This window comes from Lissotriton vulgaris, chromosome 6 (assembly GCF_964263255.1).
Source record: "Lissotriton vulgaris chromosome 6, aLisVul1.2, whole genome shotgun sequence".
NCBI classification, from domain to species: domain Eukaryota; kingdom Metazoa; phylum Chordata; class Amphibia; order Caudata; family Salamandridae; genus Lissotriton; species Lissotriton vulgaris.
Window position 1 is genome coordinate 1479914944 of NC_141694.1, and position 17792 is coordinate 1479932735.

Here is a 17792-nt window from a genome sequence, read left to right on the forward strand (position 1 = left end):
TTATGAAGTTAGGCACCAAAAAGCAGGGCAGGTGGTTACTTATTTTTGTGGTTGCCACTTATATCGTTTAGGTGGAGTACATCTGTCCAACCCATAGAGTAAAGTTATTGAAAAGCTGGAACTATTTAAGAGTGTGAATCGAGTTAAATCATTTGCATACACTCAGTATTGAGATGGTCTATGCCTATGTAATCTGCGTCGCTGCAACCCAAAAATTCGGATTTAACTTTGATGGGCTAGCTAGATCTCTTTTCCTGTAATACCATTTTCTATATGCATAGTACCTAGTAGCAACCTGCACGTTTATTTATTTATTTATTTATTTTGTGATTTATAAAGCGCCTGGTGACCCGAAGGCATCCCCGCGCTATAAGGTTGTGAAATCCAGGAGGGGGAGACCAGGAACTATTTGGGGAAGAGGAAGGTTTTAAGTTTTTTGCGGAAGAGGGCGTGACAAGGTTCAAGGCGCAGCATGCGAGGAAGTGCGTTCCATTTTGAGGAGGCCTTGACCGAGAAGCGGCGGCCACCGGTGCGCGACTTCTTAAATCTTGGGACTATGGCCAGATGTTCGCTGTACTGGTGATCCAGAATGCAAAAGGTGCTATAGAAGGAAAAATCATTTTTGTTACTGGGTGCTAATAATACGAACTGTCATAATGTATGTGGTTTAATGGAATATGAAAATAACGTTTCTGATGGACCCTTCTACCTGCAGATTCATCTCCTTTTAAATATTCCAAACATGAGTCTGGATTGGGAAACTTTTTGATAGCCCTCCCTCGCCGGTAGGGGGCCCCAGCTCTACCTCAACACCGTACGTGTACTTGTGACATCATTAACATGATCAAAAGTTCGTCATTCAACAATGTCCTCGTTCTCTTACCTTAATAGATGCAGTCTTCTTTAGAATGTTGCCTCAAAAATGATCCGGATTTAAGCAGTTTCAAAACTGCGACAGTCAGATGGCCATCACGGACCCTCATTATATCTGTCTATGGTGCCATGGATCAAAACACGACGTTGACTCCTGTCAAAAATGCATCCCAAGACTCTTAGATAAAGAGAAGCTAAGATGTTCATGGCCAAAGCTCGGGATGAATGTTGGGGACTTCAAAAATATCATCCAAGATCAAAATCTCCATCTCCTCACTCTTTCAAGTCTTCAAAAAGAAAATACAATGAAAAGAGAAGACACAAGCTCAAATGTCGTTCTCCACGAAGCAAATGGCAGAGGGCTTCAACTTTTCCACTTCCAGTGTCAGACCAAGAACAACCGACTGAAGATGATCCTGCACCCAGCTCTCCATCTATGCGACAACTTCAACAGACCAGCGCCGGTGGCTCCACTTGATCCAACGCCAGTTCCAGCTACTGTTTCACCTGTAGCACGGATTCCGAGGCCCCAGTCTCAACACCCGTGTCACCAGTTTCCTACAACAGGATCGATAGATCTCTGTTTCTGAACACCATATTGAATATCTTCAACAGGGCTGTGATCCCCTCAGGTGCACTGTGTAGCCCCGTAGGACAGATGGCATACTCAGGAGGAGAGTTTCTAACTCCCTGCCAGCCACCACCCTTCAAGCTCTTTTTGCCATTTCCTTAAGTGTCCTGGGCGACTACACAACCGACAACCAGGGGTGTAACGAAGGCCCCCAAAGTGCGGGGGGCCTCCAGGCTTACCTATACTGGGGGTGGCCCCCTCAGCCCCTTCTGATATGAGTGTGAGGCCCCCCCCCTTCAGCATAACTTACAGGGGGGGGGGCCCACGTTTTGTTACGCCGCTGCCAACACCAGGGATGCTGAAGTCGACTCTACCTCCGTTATTTGTTCCCGCTTCGTCCCCTTCAGCATCGGAAAGCAGCAGATCTCTGTGCCTTAGTCGACTCAAGTGGTGCCACAAACTAGGCCACTGGAGCCACTACCAACCCAGTCTGAATCCTAAACCGATACATTATCATTCTTTAGTGCCATGATTTTATGTGTGATAAGTTTGTCTATAGTATAGTCTTTTTTTAATATAAAACTACAAAATAAAATGTATATTAATGATATTATAAATTAACTCAGTGGTACTCCTTTAAACGATCTTAGAATGATGATAGACCGCGTTAGCCCTGCTGGGATCAGAACATTTGGTCTGTAGGTCCCTAGGAAAGCACCAAACCAGCTGAGCATTTTAGCCCACTGAGCAGCTTACAAGATATGCATGTTATGTAGATAATATTGTGATTTTTAGGTCGAGCCTGTGCAGTGCATGCGCTTCTCTGCGAGGTATGCTGTATTAGAGCATGGACTTGAAGCTTCGTCCATTCTCCGCCCATATTTTTCATTGGCTTGTGGCATTGTCCTTTGTAAATGCTGGCTTCTGATTCGTTAATAGACTTGTTAGTCCCTCCTTAGTGCCGCCTTGTCTTCATTTGTAACCTCTCAAGAGGACAGGACCTTTTACTTCTGTAGTTACACGGCATGTTTTATTTAGGCTGTAAGCACTGATTTCTTTTATGAGTTTCTCCTGCTGCAGGCACGACATTGTTTCCTGCAACATTAAGAGTGCCATGCGCGCTTTCACTTTCCCAGCAGCCCCGGACAATGGCGACTGCTTCTTTGAAATAAAATAGGTCTCGCATTTACAAGAGTTTCAGCTATTGGCATTGTAAACGACACTGCATTTTATGTATGTGTTAATTATCAAAACAGATAAATAAAAGGCATTGTCATTTTAGAATGCCAATAGCTTAAACTCTTGCAAATGCGAGACCTATTGCATTGCAAATGCTTGTTATTGTATACTGTTAGAGGTCAAGAAAAATATCTGTATATGCAAGAGTTTTGTACTATACCAACACATATAACATAGCCAGTTAATCCCATTAAAACAAATACTGGTGTAGTTCTTCAGATAGAGATAATCAATTATTTTTAAAAATGTACAATTTGGATTATTGCTAAAAGACAGACTCTATAATAGACTCTAACAAACGTTATATTTACTGAGTACATTTTTTGTTCGATAACTCCGAATGCTGTGTTTCCTCGTCTTTGCAGCATGTATACCAGCCCAGCCAGAAATAGTAAACAGTAATAATCAGATCAGGTAGTCATCCAGTCTGACCACTCTGCTTTTTAATACTGGTTCAGATCATTTTTTTGTCAGTGTAATAGGAACTTCTCATGGGAAAATGTGCATGTAATGAGATTGTGTGAGCACCCTACAAGAGCTGTGGAGATGCGCGCGTTTTATGTCTTGGGCCTGATAAGCTCACATTGTGCTATCTTTTTCCGCAGAGCTGCTGGGCCCTCTGGACCGAGAGGATGGCGAAGCCTTTGTTGACTTGTCCCTGTCTCCTCGAGGGGAGGAGGCCTGTCCGGAAAGCCGGCCTCCCTCTGGTTCAAGCGGCCGCCGAGCCTTGCAGACGCCGGCAGCCAGCAACATTTCTATTAGCAGGTGAGATATGCTGGGTGGCTTTGGCACTTCGTGTTGCAGAGCAGGGGTAGTAATGGCGCTTGTGAATGCAATATAAGGCGCTACAGGCCGTTGGTTCGGAATGCCTTTGTCAGAATTTAGGGCAGAGAATGGGTAATATTTCCAGTTGACTGAATGCAAAGATACAGCGTGGCGTTAGAAAGCAATTGACTGGTTAAGCACATTTTCTACAGACGTCCATACAATCTGGGATCCTAAGAGTTTTCATTACCAGGCGGATTCTTTTGGCTTTCTATTAAGATAACTGAAATGGGTTCTGAGGGAATTTTAACTCTAAAAGAGGTTCTTTTGTGATGAAATATTCCTACGGGGCTCTATTCTTTAACAGTGTGAGTGCTTAAATGGCACGGTATAGGAAAATACATACGTTGTCTATCACAGATGTTAAATAGAATATATTTCTCATATTTTATATTAGCGTCGTTCACAGTCCAGGTGCTTTCTATGAAAACATTTCTGCACATAAATCATAAAGGGCCTCGTCTTGAAAGGGTTTGATGATGCAGGTTTCTTTTCAATTGGCAAGCAGTGAGGCCTGACCTGGCGCATGCGCAGTCCGGGCATCAGGTTATTGTACAGCTTTTCTAAAGCGAAAGAAATACTGTACCTCCAGAGACAGTGATGCGAGGGTACCGCCGCTTGTGTTAGTTTTCTTATTTTTAAAGTGATGCGGAGCACTGATGGTTATACAGGCTAAAAGCATGTTGGAAAAATGACATGAGCGTCTTTATCACGGGTGGAAATTGTTTCGGGCATCTGTTTTGTAGGGCTGTTTAAATATTCTTTTTTGTTTTGGCTTACCCCGTGCCTCGTTGAGCATTCATGCCGTTTCTGGGTGGGCTATGAGAAGGAACACGGGTGTACAGCGTGCAGTTTAGAGTTGGGCCAACACGTTAAAAGTGAGAGCCGAGCCAAGTGTCTGGCTTGGCTCTCAGCAGAGCCTGAGCACCAGCCGAGTCCTGAAAATAGTTGGCATTTAAATCATGCAACGAACATCATGTAAAAATAACACAAAGTCTCTTCAACATTATTATTTGTTTTTTAAACACACAGAAGCGTTTCACCTAATTCACCTCATTATATCACTGAGTTGAGCGGTATTAAAAGTGATAGCTTTTAAAAATGAATTTAGAAACATTCCTATCCCCCGCCCTAATGACGATACCATTTATGAACTAAGGGGCAAGTCATTTGTATCCTACATGTATCATGGATTCTTATTATACATTGACAAGGTTATGGCCTATTAAACCAAACACAAGGTTATTGATTTGTCTTTAATTCTTTAAGGAGCTACATTGGGTTAATGCTTTGTCTTTATTCAACGAGCTAAATCACCAAATTGTGTTAAATAAATGCTTATATTACATGTTAAATCAAGCTGAAACAGATTTTCTTGAAAAAATGACAATGTTTTGTTAAAGGAAGGTAAGGTACTCTTTTTAAGGTAGCTATCACATGCTTCACCTGACTTAAGAAAGAGACAGATTTCAGGACAGGTTCAACCCTTTCAATTAAGGTAAGTGCACACATTAACAAAACAAAGGTATTGAAGAGCCCACGAAGTTCACATGACACAATTGAAGTGCTGAGCTCCATTGCCAGCAGACTTTCACAGAGAGCCCACGACGTGTGGGCTTTCTGCATTTTTCACTGGCTCCTAGGTTGGGGATTGCCTTTCAGATAGGTTGACTATTAAGACTTTGCAGAGTGCTGTCAGAATGGATGAAGAACATTTTTTAGCATAACATCCCTCTTCAAGCATTTTTACAGCACGAAGCAAAGTCTTCAATGTTCCAATTTATAAACTTTATTTCGATTTTTAAAAAAAATCACAAAAGTCAGCAAGGTACAAAGACGGGTTGAATTTTACAATGACATTACACTATCACAACAGCGAGACTGGGAGAACACTCAGATACACGAAATTTAGTTAAAAAAATAATAATAATTTAAAACAGAATAAAAGTACACAACCAAACAACGGGCCGGAAAGCCTTCACTATCACCCCATTTGCAAAATGAACATGGCCTATCGCTAGACAGCCCCTAAGCTACCACAGGCGTGCTTGGTGATTGAGGTAAAGAGTGGCAAAAGCCACGCGAAGGCTTGGCTCGTTTTGGCTCGAAGTTCCAAAAGGAACTCGACCTGAGTTAAAGGCATCCGACTCGAGCCTTCAGTGACTCGCTGATTTTGAATTGTAAACTTGTAATTTGCTGACTAGCAGGAATGCTAAGGAAATAACAATGCCACACATTGGGTCTAAAGGTAAACATAGGCAACTTAACAACCTCTCGCGAGCTTGGTTTATACAAACAAAACGACGAGGTACTGACTAGGGGGATCATTCTCTGTATAACTTATAGATTAATCCAAAGAATAATTTAGGGCAGATTCATGCATGAAAACTTAAATTAAATGAAGATAGACAGCTATCACAAACGCAAAAAGAGAACACATTGTTACTAAAACAAAATGAAAACCACAAGATAACACATATATCACATATAAAAATGATGGGGTTGTTAAGTTTCTAGCATCCAACACCAAAGTGACCCTTAATCATTCCAAACAACACAGTTGGTGGTAAGGGTCACGTTAGTGTTGATCCACTCTTGCTGTCAAATATTGATCCTATGATGAGTACGTTGGTGAAGAGATTACTTATATGTTGATCGACACAGTACTATTATTGCAGACAGTGGCGGCTGCTCCCAGGCAGTGAACAATTGGAATATCAAGGTGTGATTGAAACTTGTGTGTCACCGATGAATAACCCTCTTTTTACTGTGAACAAGCCTGACGGTTCGTACAGTTTGGTATTGGATTACCGGCATTTGAACTCGCATTGCCGTACCTGTGCAGTACAGAATACGCACGGCTCTGCTTTAGTTCATAGTCTTGTGCGGAAACGTTTTAAAACCACACTTGACATTTCCAAATGTTTTTTTGCCCACAATTTAGACGGACTGAGTTCCCAGTGGACTCGTTTTAGCTGTGGCGGCAAACAGCGCCAGTATCGATGTTTACCTATGGGCTATAAGAATAGTCCAGGTGTGTTTGCTGCCCGTATTGTCTCCCTCTTGGAGAGGATAGACACGGATGCGTGTTCGTATGTGGATGACATATATCTCACTGACGACGAACTTTGGGCGCATCTGTGTCGCGTTGACCGCATAATTTGTAACTTTGCGGACTTCGATTACAAGTTTAACTTTGCAAAGTCCCACATTGCGGAGTATACAGTGTTGTTCCTGGGCTATGAGCTCAACAATGAAGGTCGAGGACTGGCTCCTCACTTCTTGGAGAAATGCGCACAACTGCGCACTCCTACAACTCTGAAAAAATTGCAGTCCTTGCTGGGATTTTTGAATTTCGGGAGTACTTATATTCCCGAATATGCCCAGCGTATCAAGCCTTTGTATGCTCTGATACAACCTACTTTTACCAAATCTTGCTGGCTGCTGGAACATTCAGCTATTTTGCAATCTTTGCAAGCTGATCTTCTAGAAACTAAATTCTTACTGACCCGTGATAACCACACCAACCTGGTGATAAGAATCATCCCTGGGGCGGTGGGTTTCACATACCTTACTTTTACCGAAGGAGACACAGTACCTATTGCTTACAAGTCACACTCGTACACTTCGGCTGAAATGCGGTTTTCCTCTGTGGAAAATGTTTTGACAGCAGTGCAAATGGCGATTCTCAAGGAACGTGCACTGTCGCAGGGAAAACGCATGTTGGTTGTAACCCCGTTTCCTGCATTAGAGGCAGTGACGAAAGCCAGTGTACCAAATTCAAAAACTTTGCACCCTCGGTGGATACAATGGGCAGCATCTTTGATTTCTCTGGATGCCACATTTATTTTTGATGCCTCCTTACAGTCGCAGGAGTTTTTGCAGTATGAATTTTTTCATCCCGCACCTTTGGCTATGCGGCCTTTGGAGTACTTCCATTGATTCATATACACTGATGGTTCCGCGCAGGTTGCCCATGGGTCTAAGCACGCATACGTTTCCGCTTGCGCTATTGTGGTGGGTGCCATGGTGAATGACGAGTTCAAGTCCAGGGTCGTGCACACGCAGACTCTAGCGGACTGCACCGCACAATTGACAGAGCTTCGTGCTCTGATGCTTGCATTGGAGTACGCTGATCCTGGTGTGTCAACTCTTATTGTGAGTGATTCCTACTACTGTGTCCAGTCTTACAATGAAAACCTTTTCTTTTGGATTCAGAATGATTTTCGTGATTCCAAGGGTAGCACAATAAAACATAAAATGATCTGGGTCCGAGTAGCTGAGCTTAAAGAGCAGTAGCCATTTATTTTTTTGATTCATACTCTCGGTCATCAGCGCGTGGGAGTCCACGCTGGTGGCAATTCGCTTGCCGACGAGGCAGCAAAATCAGCAGTATCGACATATTCTGTTGCTGCAGTTACACGTTCCAAAAGTAAGGTTGATGATGATATCTTGGCAGCTGTTGCTGCAACTGAGAAGGGAGGTAAATATCCAAAAGAATTCCCTTCAAAGTATTCATGGTGAGAGATTGCTTCCCAACGCGGACCGCAGGCCTTCTCTGATTACCGCAGCCCATGAAGGTGTTGCGTCTGCGCATGCGGGCGCTTCGGCTACTGTAGCTCAGTTACAACAACGTTTCTGGTGGCGGGGACTGTACAAACAGACGCGTGATTATGTCCTTCAATGTGACATATGCCAGCAGATTAAGCCTTCAACTGCTGCGCGTCCGCCTCAGACTCAGTTGTACATTTCTAATAAACCCCTTGGGTGTGTTTATTTAGATCACTGCTGTCCCTTTTCTTCTGATACTGCGTATAAGTACGTCTTAGTAGTAGTTGATTCATGCACACGCTTTGTGTGTGTTTGGGCGCACCGCAGCGCTGATTCACGGACTGTCATAAGAGACTTGCGTATCTTTGTAGGGATTTTTGCCTGTGGTACCTTTATTCGGATCAGGGTCCGGCTTTCGCCTCTAAGGCGTATAAGGATGACATGACTTCGTTGGGGGTACAAGTCAAGTTTTCGTCTCCATACAGACCTGAGGGTAATAGTGTTGTGGAACGAATGAACCGAGAATTAAAACAGTCTTTGACGGCCCGAGTTATGGGTACTGACAGGAACTGGCTGGCCCATCTCAATGGCGTGCAGTGTGCTCTTAATAATCTCCCTAGTAGGTCTCTGGGTGGGCGGACCCCATACGAAATGCTCTTTGATATCAAGATGTATGTACTGGACCGTAACAGTCTAGACTCGGTGGCTCAGGCCGCCTCCTTTGATGTAGATGAACATTGCAATGTTTTACAGGATTTACAAAAGACAAGAGACAGTCTTACAAAGGAACATTTGCCCTCCACCTCGGATGATGCTTTGCAGATCCCAGTAGTTGGCTGGCTACCCCAAGTTGGAGAATTTGTTTGTGAGAAAATCGATAACAAGAAAGAATTTGGTCCCTCTTATCGAGCTCCGGTTCCAGTGCTTGGTGTGAAGGGCACGAGAACAGTCATTTTACCACCACTTCCAGGTCCTAAGAAGAACAGGTATATCTCCATTGACAATGTCAAAATACACAGAGTGGCCGATTCTTCTTAGTATGACACAGGCAGTCTCATGTCCTTTGATCTTGAGAAATTCTGTTTTGGCCCCGGTTTCCAATCCTGCGCCTGATGTTGCTCTCGAGTTGCCTGCCATTTCCAATCCTTTATTGAGTGTACTGCCTGGTAATCAACATGATGAAACTGACTATACTTATCCTACTGACTTATCAATGCCTGATTTGCAAGCTCGCTTGGCTACAGAATCCAGATTTTCATTTGACACTGTATCGCAGACTTCTAATAAGCCCTCGAAAATTTCTAATTTGGCAAGACTGTTTAAAAAAAAAAATTTGATTCCCCATTGGACTTATGTTTGGATGGTGCTTTTTTTTGATTTACCATTTTATGACAATTGGTTTTGTGTTTTATTTTTTCCGTCTCGTCAATGGACACTATGTCGAGGAGAGAACTGACATTCGACATATCAATGGAACTTTGGCTCCCCATTCCTCATCGCACAGAGTGCAAAGAGACTTAGCTTTTGTTAACATCACAGCTTGGCCTGTCCTAGATGGGATTGTGTGGGATGCGGTTCGATTTCAAATTCATGGGCCCACTGAGGTTATAAATGTCCCCAGTGTGCTTAGAGTGTCTATGGAGGGATGTGGTTAAACTAAATATACGTTCTGATGATTGGGATGTTCAGGCCATTGAATCATTGGTCTATGATTTGAAATATTATGCTGCCTTTAATGCTGAAGAATTGTACTTGGAGTCTGCTAATTACGGTGATTTGTATTGTTATCAACATTTTGGCAATCACTACCTGCAAAAGCTAATACCAGGAGACTTACTGTAAATTACACCCAGTGGGAACACTGTCCTGCCCCTATACAAGGCAGTTCTGCCACCTTTTTGAAAAGGTTCACTTACTTTACAGATTTTAATCAGTCTAATCCTAAAGCCTTTTATTTTAAAATGGCCGAAAAGTCAATTTCCAAAGTTAGACTTACCGATACTAAATTACTGTATTGGAAGTCCTTTCTAGACTAGTTGGATGTTGAGGGCTACGAGTTGTGGAAGAATACAATTGACCTTAAATCAGTTTGGGGTTCTAAAGGTTGGCAAGTGCAAGGCACAGAGGCTTTGCACCGAGCATGCCTCATCGCAAACCATATGTTGTTTTTGAATTCTACTATTTCACAAACAACATGCTTTGGATTGGCTACTCCTAAAAGATTGAATGCTCCTTCCTTTCCTGACTTAGAGGAATATTCCTGTTGGGGTAATTTAACTAAATATTCCATGAGAGAGTTGCAAACTCTGTTAATGAATTCCTCCTTTAACATATCCAGTTTGGATCCCGAAGGCTGGTTCCTCTGGCACAGAAGTGTTGATTCATGCCAACATCGTTTTCTGGGTTTAGCTCCCGGCTATACACAGGTCAGGGTAGATCCCTGTTTTGAAAGTGGTCATTCTGTTACTACCTACTCTGTGGGAAAATTGTGTCAGAACTAGCTCAGACATTCTACCATGGCACCAGTTAAACTGCATTTATCTAAACTGACTGATGATGTTGATCTGAATGATTTTATTAAAGGCCCGGCTAAAGGTAGATCAAAAAGATGGATATATGCTGTTTATAATGAAATTTGGAAAGCTTCCCAGATTGAGGCGGCTACCGGCCTTAGGGCTATTGATCAAGCTAATTTAGAAAAAGTGCTAGCAGTTGTAGATAACAGCATTAACACACTCTCTTCTCGCATTTACACGTTAGATAATATTGTGTCATCAGTTGTAGATATTGTCCAAGATGAGGTATCTACCCTGTACCATGGTCAAAATCAATTACGTTCCATTATGCAGTTTGCATGGACCTTGCAGACACTTAAAGCCTCTAAGGTGCCATGGCATTACTTGAATACGTCTGCCTTGTTTGCCCCCTTTAATTTGACTGACAATCAACGCTTACTATCAATGAAGTATGCTTCTTTTTCCATGTTGCACATTGAGAAGTTAGAACCTTTACCGTTTTCTATGGCTGAAGCAAATGCTGCTACTTGGATTATTCATGGTTTGATTACTCTTCCTTTTCCTTTATTTGCATTTACGAATTGTGTGAAGTACTTAGCCATTGGCAGATACGAGCCTCTAGGAAGTTCTTATCTCCATGAAGCCTGGTCGCTTCCTTTTACATACAGATGTCTTAGGGAAGGAAGAGAAGTTTATTTAAATGGTGAGGAATAGACTGACGTGCCAGATCATTCCTTAATGTGTCGACATATCCAAATACATGGCTCTTGCAACCAAGACGAGCCTAATTTAGCCTGTGTTTTGAAAGGTACACCCATGCCTGCAATAAATCCCACATTCACATTGCTGGATAACCGGAGTTATTTACTTTTAAACAATGAGGATTGCTGTGGGTTAAATAAAGGGATTGCTTATGTCGTTACAGTCAGTGAACGTTTAATTTGTTGCAAGAATGTAATGTATCCTCCCCCGCATGGGAAACTTGATGTTTCCATCTGGCCTAAGATTCCGACCTTGAAGGCAGAGTTCAATAAGATGAGTCGCATAAGAGCTCTATTGTCCCAGAAAGAAGTTGCCCTCACATCTACGCGTGAAACATTTGTCCTTCACGTGGCTAACACCCGCACAGAAGTACATGCCTTGTTAAACACTGATCTGCCCTTGCACTTTGGTGAATTAATTCATACTATCTTCAATGCAAACTCCACTTCGGGGCTGGCTCACTTTTTTAAAGTTGTAAGCAGTGGCTTAGTGACTTACTTCCAAAATATTTTCGGAGTCATTCCAGCTTTTTTCCATTCTATTTTCTCCAGCCTGTTTGGTGGATTTCCCTTGCTACTGGCAGCTGGCGTACTATTGCTGTTCTGTCTATTTCAAAATGGATGCACATCCTGTGTTGCAAGACGGGCTGTCTCGGCTAGGGCTTCTTCGCGCCCTGATGCTTGAGTACTATGGTGCGCTGCCGCTTGCCACACTTAGCGCAGCGTATGGACTATTGTTTCGATTTTCCTACTTTACATGCGTTCAGCCTGTTTTCCATTGCCTGAGTTGCGATTTCAAATGGGCCCTGGATTTGTGTCTCTGCAATACGGTATCTCCCGAAGCGGATTATAATCAGCTTATGAGTCCCTTAGTTGCTCATGAAATGCTTTGTTCTGATGGAGGGATTATGGCCTTTGCAGCGATGCATGTTGTTCTGGGACGTTGGAATGTGTTCGCAGCGGCGCAAGATTTCTTGGCTCGCAGTTTCCTCGAGAACCCACCGAGTTGTCCTCTGATGGTGCAAGAGGCTCTGGTAATCGAAGAGCATGTATGTTCTTTCCCTTTGTTAAATTGGATGGCTGATCTGTTTTCAGAGGATAACAGTGACTTCCTGTTGGAGGCTATTGCTGCTTATTTTGCCTATTCATTATTAGGATGAACTGGGTTTGCAGTCTCAAGTTTTTGACCGGAACATCTCGTTTGATTAAAAAAAAAAGTTTGAACTCTCCAAAGGATTTTTCTTTTCAAAAAAGATTGCCTATTGACTTTATCAATGTCCAATGCTGAGTTACTTCACGAATATTGCATTTTTTTTTCCTCTCCTTCGATTTTTTAAGTGCCAAATTGGAGACTTGTGTTTGAACTATCGAAGTTGAACTCTGCGTTCCTAAATTGCCTCTTTATACTTGTCCTTTCAGTGCTTGGATCAAAGGGAGGGTGTCTTGTGTATGGGTTTCGTCTTTGCACTGTGTTAAGTTGACATGTGTTAGTTAGAGTTTTAAACGCCATTTTTTCTTTCCTGCTGCCTCTGCACACAACACATTTTGTTATTAATGCTTTTCACCTAGTTTGGTATTTTGCTTTACACAAGAATAACATGTTTGCTTATAATATCAGTCTTGCTTGGTTAGCTATGTCTGTACAGTGGGTGCCGAGGCCTTCAAGGTTATCTCAACACAGTGCTTATTGTTTGGATTGATCAGCGCACAGAGTAAACATAATATGGATGCAGCTGTGGCCAACTTTGGTTTTAGGCGCAAATTATATTGCACTGCGTAAGACAGGAGACACACACTTGATGAATATCCGTATGCAGAGTGTTGGTGTAGGAGATGATGTGATCCATTTCCACTGAACCTAAAGGTATGGGCCCGCCCTTCTAAACCCAAAGAGACCTTCTGTAGATATAATATAATATACTAGCTAGGGAGGTTAAACTAAGGTTCTATTTAGACCTGTTTCCTTTAGCATTTTTAACATGCTTTCTCCCTTTGTATTTTATGGAATAGTAACTATGTTGTTAACCTTGATCTTAATAATATGTTTGCTTGTATTAGCGAAGATACTGCGTTTGAGAACACTGCATTAGAAATAAACATTTCAAACTCGCACGTGTCCTCATTGACTCCTCGTTCTGGATTGATATGTTAGGATAACGAAAGAGTGTTCATATGTTCCACGTTACCTGAGGTGTTCTAAGTCAATGTTCTGGGTTGTCTAAATCATTGGGGTTTTGTTAGTACCAATGAGACACTGATTGCTAGTCTCGTAGGGGATTTTGGATACTAAGGTGAGTTTTGGCACACCCTAATTCACTGAGGTTCTAAGTCTCTATGCACAGTTCTGTGTAGGAGCAGAATCCCTGCAACAAGGAGATAGAGGAGGAGTCATCAACATCAGGTGAGGAAGAACCTAGAAAAACGTTTTGTATTGATAATGTAAGATCACATTTAAAAATGTTTATGCAAATAACCCAAACAGATTTCCAAAATGTTAATACATTTGAACAATCATAAAGTTGATGTCTCAACTTGCCAGTATCATTAGAACAAGACCAGCATAATGAGCATAATGGAAAAGAGGCTGGGGAAAACTTGGAAATACAAACAGGAGTGAAATCAGCCCTATTATAAAAAGTACAAAGATTGAGTTATACGTGCAGCAGCAGAAACTTTAAATAACTTAGACCGTAACTTTTCCCAAGTCGTGATAGAAAAAGAAACAGACAAGTCAGTTTCCCACGCACTTTCAATAGGGGATTTAGGTCTCTCAGTAACATGTGACATCAATAGTTTATATACAAGAGCGGCTTTAGGTCTATGTGTCTGAAATAAACTATATAATGGGGTGAGTGGGGTAAGAGATGGTGTATCAGTTGCAAGGTCAAAAGAGGCAAATTGTGATTGTAAGGCTGTTGAAATTACGACATATTCATTAATGCAAGAGTTAGGTAAATGAAATTGTACTTGCAAATCAAGAAAGGAAATAACAGAATTTTGGTGAATTAATTGGTGTACGAAAACAATTCCCTTCTCCTTACAGTATTTGTAATAGAATGATTTACCTTTATATTTGAGAGATTTATTGTACCAAATCGTAGAGGATAAACAACATTGAAATGGAGTTAGACCAGTGGAAAATGTATTGTATAGTAAACTCTGGGAGTATTTTAAAGTAAGGTTTGTGAATATGAAGGCACTATTGGACATATACTGTACGTTCTGAAAGAAAAAATCCTTTAATAATGAGCATTCAAAAACAATTCATCTGGGAATAGGGATATCAGCAAAATTGTAGGATAAATCAAAGGATTGTTTAATTAAAAAGGCCGAGTGATAAGCTTTACAATTTGGAAAACATACGCCACCTTCAGATTTAGGATGAGTGAGTTTTGTAAGAGCAATTCGTGGGAGCTTTTTTTTTTAAAAACATTTTTTAAAACCTTTATTGAAAAAGTGCACACAGCTATTCAGCCTAACATCCCGGAGGCAAGGCAGCACGGTGAATCAGGAGAGCAATACTGCAAGAACAATTGAAACAGTACAATGAAGGTTGTTTTTATATTTTATGTCATAGAGGGAACATGGAACAAGGAAAAGAAGAAAACGCCAAGGGCGTTAAAGAGTGGCAATGGAGTAGAAGAAGCCTTCGAGGTGTTGGAACAGGGCAGGGGGACAGCGTGCACATAAGCACGAATACAGGAGAATAGATCAGGATAAAGGGGGGGGGAAAGAAGAAACAGGATTCAGCAGTATAACGTATCACAGTTGGCGTCACAGGTTATGGTGACAAATGTTCCTCCTAAGAGACAGGTTCCGGGGGCAAGCAAATATCTTCCCTGTAAGCATTCCAAGCCCCCCACACTTTCGACCACTTTTTGGGCTTACCCCTGGCAACATAGACCGTCTTTTCTCTAAACATACACCAATCCATGTTGGCTTTCCATTGTACCACCAGGGGAGCCGTCGGAGCCCCCCATTTCTGCGCAATATCGCGTTTGGCCACCATGTTGCCAAGGGTCACCCACTGCGTCTGAGCCACATTGTGATCAGATGGCTCCCAGATGTTGAGGAGACATCTCCTAGCTTCCGCAGTCGCCACCACCCCAGTCACCTCGTCCATAATCCGGTGCACATGTCTCCAGTAGGAAGCTATGATGGGGCATTCCCAAAGAATGTGCAGAAAGGTAGCAGAGGCGCCACAGCCACAGCGACAGAGCCCATCGGTCGAGTAGCCCATATGCACAAGCCGGGGGCCAGTCACGTACACCCTGTGCAAGATCTTGAACTGCACCAGCCGAAGACGAGAGGAAATGGCGACCTCCTTAGGGGAAGACACAGCGCTCTGCCAATCCTCGTCGTCGATCTCCAGGCCATCACGCACCCACTGATCCCGCACACCGAGGAGGAGGTCAGTGCAAACATTAATTAGTTTCTTATACGACAGTGAGATGGCACTGTCAGGCATATGGCCGTCCAACACCCTGTTCTCCAGCGGGGAGCTTTCTGGAATCGCCCCTTCTGCCGGCTTAGCAGAGAGCAGCGCGTGTCGCAGCTGGGCATAACGGAAAGACTCCGTGCCGCCCAGCTGATACTCAGCCTGTAGCTGGGGGAAGGTCTTAATCTCGCCCTTTGAGATCATATTGTCCACCCTGGAAATACCTATGAGGTCCCATTTATCAAATCCCTTGGTGTGCCATAGTTTGCCCAAAATATCGGAGTCATACAAAGGGGTGAATCTAGTCAGCCTGCCCTGCCAGCCCTGCGCCTTGGTGATCGTCCGCCAGATGTGGACCGCAGTTCTCGTTGGACCCGACATCCGCCTATCCAGAGACCTCGAGTACAGCGCTCTGTAGTAATTGCCGCCACCCAAAAGCCACTTATCCATGGCGTAGCCGGGGTTGTTTTCGGACCGTAGAAACCATGATTGATAGCCGCCAATTGGGAGGCCCAGTAGTACCTGCGCACATCTGGCAGTGCAATACCCCCGTCGTACCACGGAAGTGTGAGCTTCGTGATAGCGACGCGGGGACGGCCGTCCCAGAGCAAGGCACGTTGAAGGCTCTCAATCTCTCGAAAGTAGCGGGCGGGGACCGGATCTTGGGTGTTCTGCAGGGCGTACAGAAACCTGGGCAAAGACATCATCTTAAATAATGCCACGCGTCCAAGTAGAGAGAGTGGAAGCTTGCGCCAACCCTCCACGTCACGCCGGAGGCGCAGAAGAGGGGGAAGCAAGTTGTGGTCGTACCTCACCCTCGCATTACCAGAGATATAAATCCCCAAGTATTTAAAGCCCTGGCTGGCCACCTGGATGTTACAGCCTCTAGGGAGGCGTGGTGTGTCCCCTTTCAGTACGTATAGGGAGGACTTGGCCCAGTTAATAACGAGGCCAGAGTACCTGCCAAAAAGTCTAAGTACATCGCATGCCACAATGAGTGACTTGCAAGGGGAGGTGAGGTAGAGAAGAATGTCATCGGCATAGAGAGAGGTTCTGTCCTCGAAACCAGGGGCCCAGCTTATGCCATGCAGATCCGGGTGCGTGAGCAACATAGCCGCAAGCGGCTCAAGAGCGAGCGCAAACAATAGAGGCGACAAGGGGCAGCCCTGCCTGGTGCCCCTATGAAGGGCAAAAGATGCCGAGATGCGGCCATTGACGGCAACGTTAGCCAGTGGGTCAGCATAGAGGAGCTTCACCCAGTCAATAAACACCGGGCCAAAACCGAGCTTCGTCAACACCGCCCAGAGGTAACTCCATTCGAGAGAGTCAAAAGCCATCGTGGCGTCCAAGGAAGCAAGGACTGCCGGCTCCTCCAGGGTGTGGGCCCTAGCCAGGGCACCGTGGAGTCTACGCAGGTTAAGGGCAGTGTTGCGATGAGGAATAAAGCCCGACTGGTCCGGGTGCACTAAGTCGCCAATAACCCCAATCAGTCGATTAGCGAGTAGCTTGGCGAGGATCTTAGGCTCAGCATTAAGGAGAGAAATGGGACGATAAGAGCGACACAAGTCTCTCGGCTTCCCATCCTTATGGATGACCACAATGGTGGCCAACCTCTGGTCTAAGGGAAGTAGGCCGGCGTCCCGCGCTTCCAGAAACATGTTACGCAGGTGTGGAGAAACCACATCCGACCTGATCTTATATAACTCAACCGGGATGCCGTTAGGGCCAGGTGCCTTGCCCGATCGCAATGAGCGGATCGCAAGGGCGAACTCATCAACAGAGATGTCCCTGTCCAAGTCGTCGCGCTCCTCGTCCGAAAGACAGGGAAGTTCGACTGTCGAGAGAAGCGCTGTCGAATCGATCTCAGACCGGTCCGAAACAGAGGTGTAGACGCCTCGGAAGTAATCAGCAAAGGACTCGGCAATGGCGCTGGGATCAGAGACGACAACTCCGTCATCCCCCATTATCTCGGGTACGACACGGCTAGCCATCTCTCTCCTGTCCAACCAGGCCAGCAA

General features: G+C 44.0%; 1 protein-coding gene across 2 annotated transcripts in view; it reads left to right on the plus strand.

The window, feature by feature from the left end:
* Nucleotides 1-17792, plus strand: part of WDPCP (WD repeat containing planar cell polarity effector) — a 2342145-nt gene that overhangs the window by 2046185 nt on the left and 278168 nt on the right. For both annotated transcript variants that reach the window (XM_086927625.1, XM_086927624.1), the window contains one exon: nucleotides 3289-3448. In XM_086927625.1, coding sequence (XP_086783751.1) covers nucleotides 3289-3448 — 160 coding nt within the window. The remainder of the gene's footprint in view (nucleotides 1-3288; nucleotides 3449-17792) is intronic.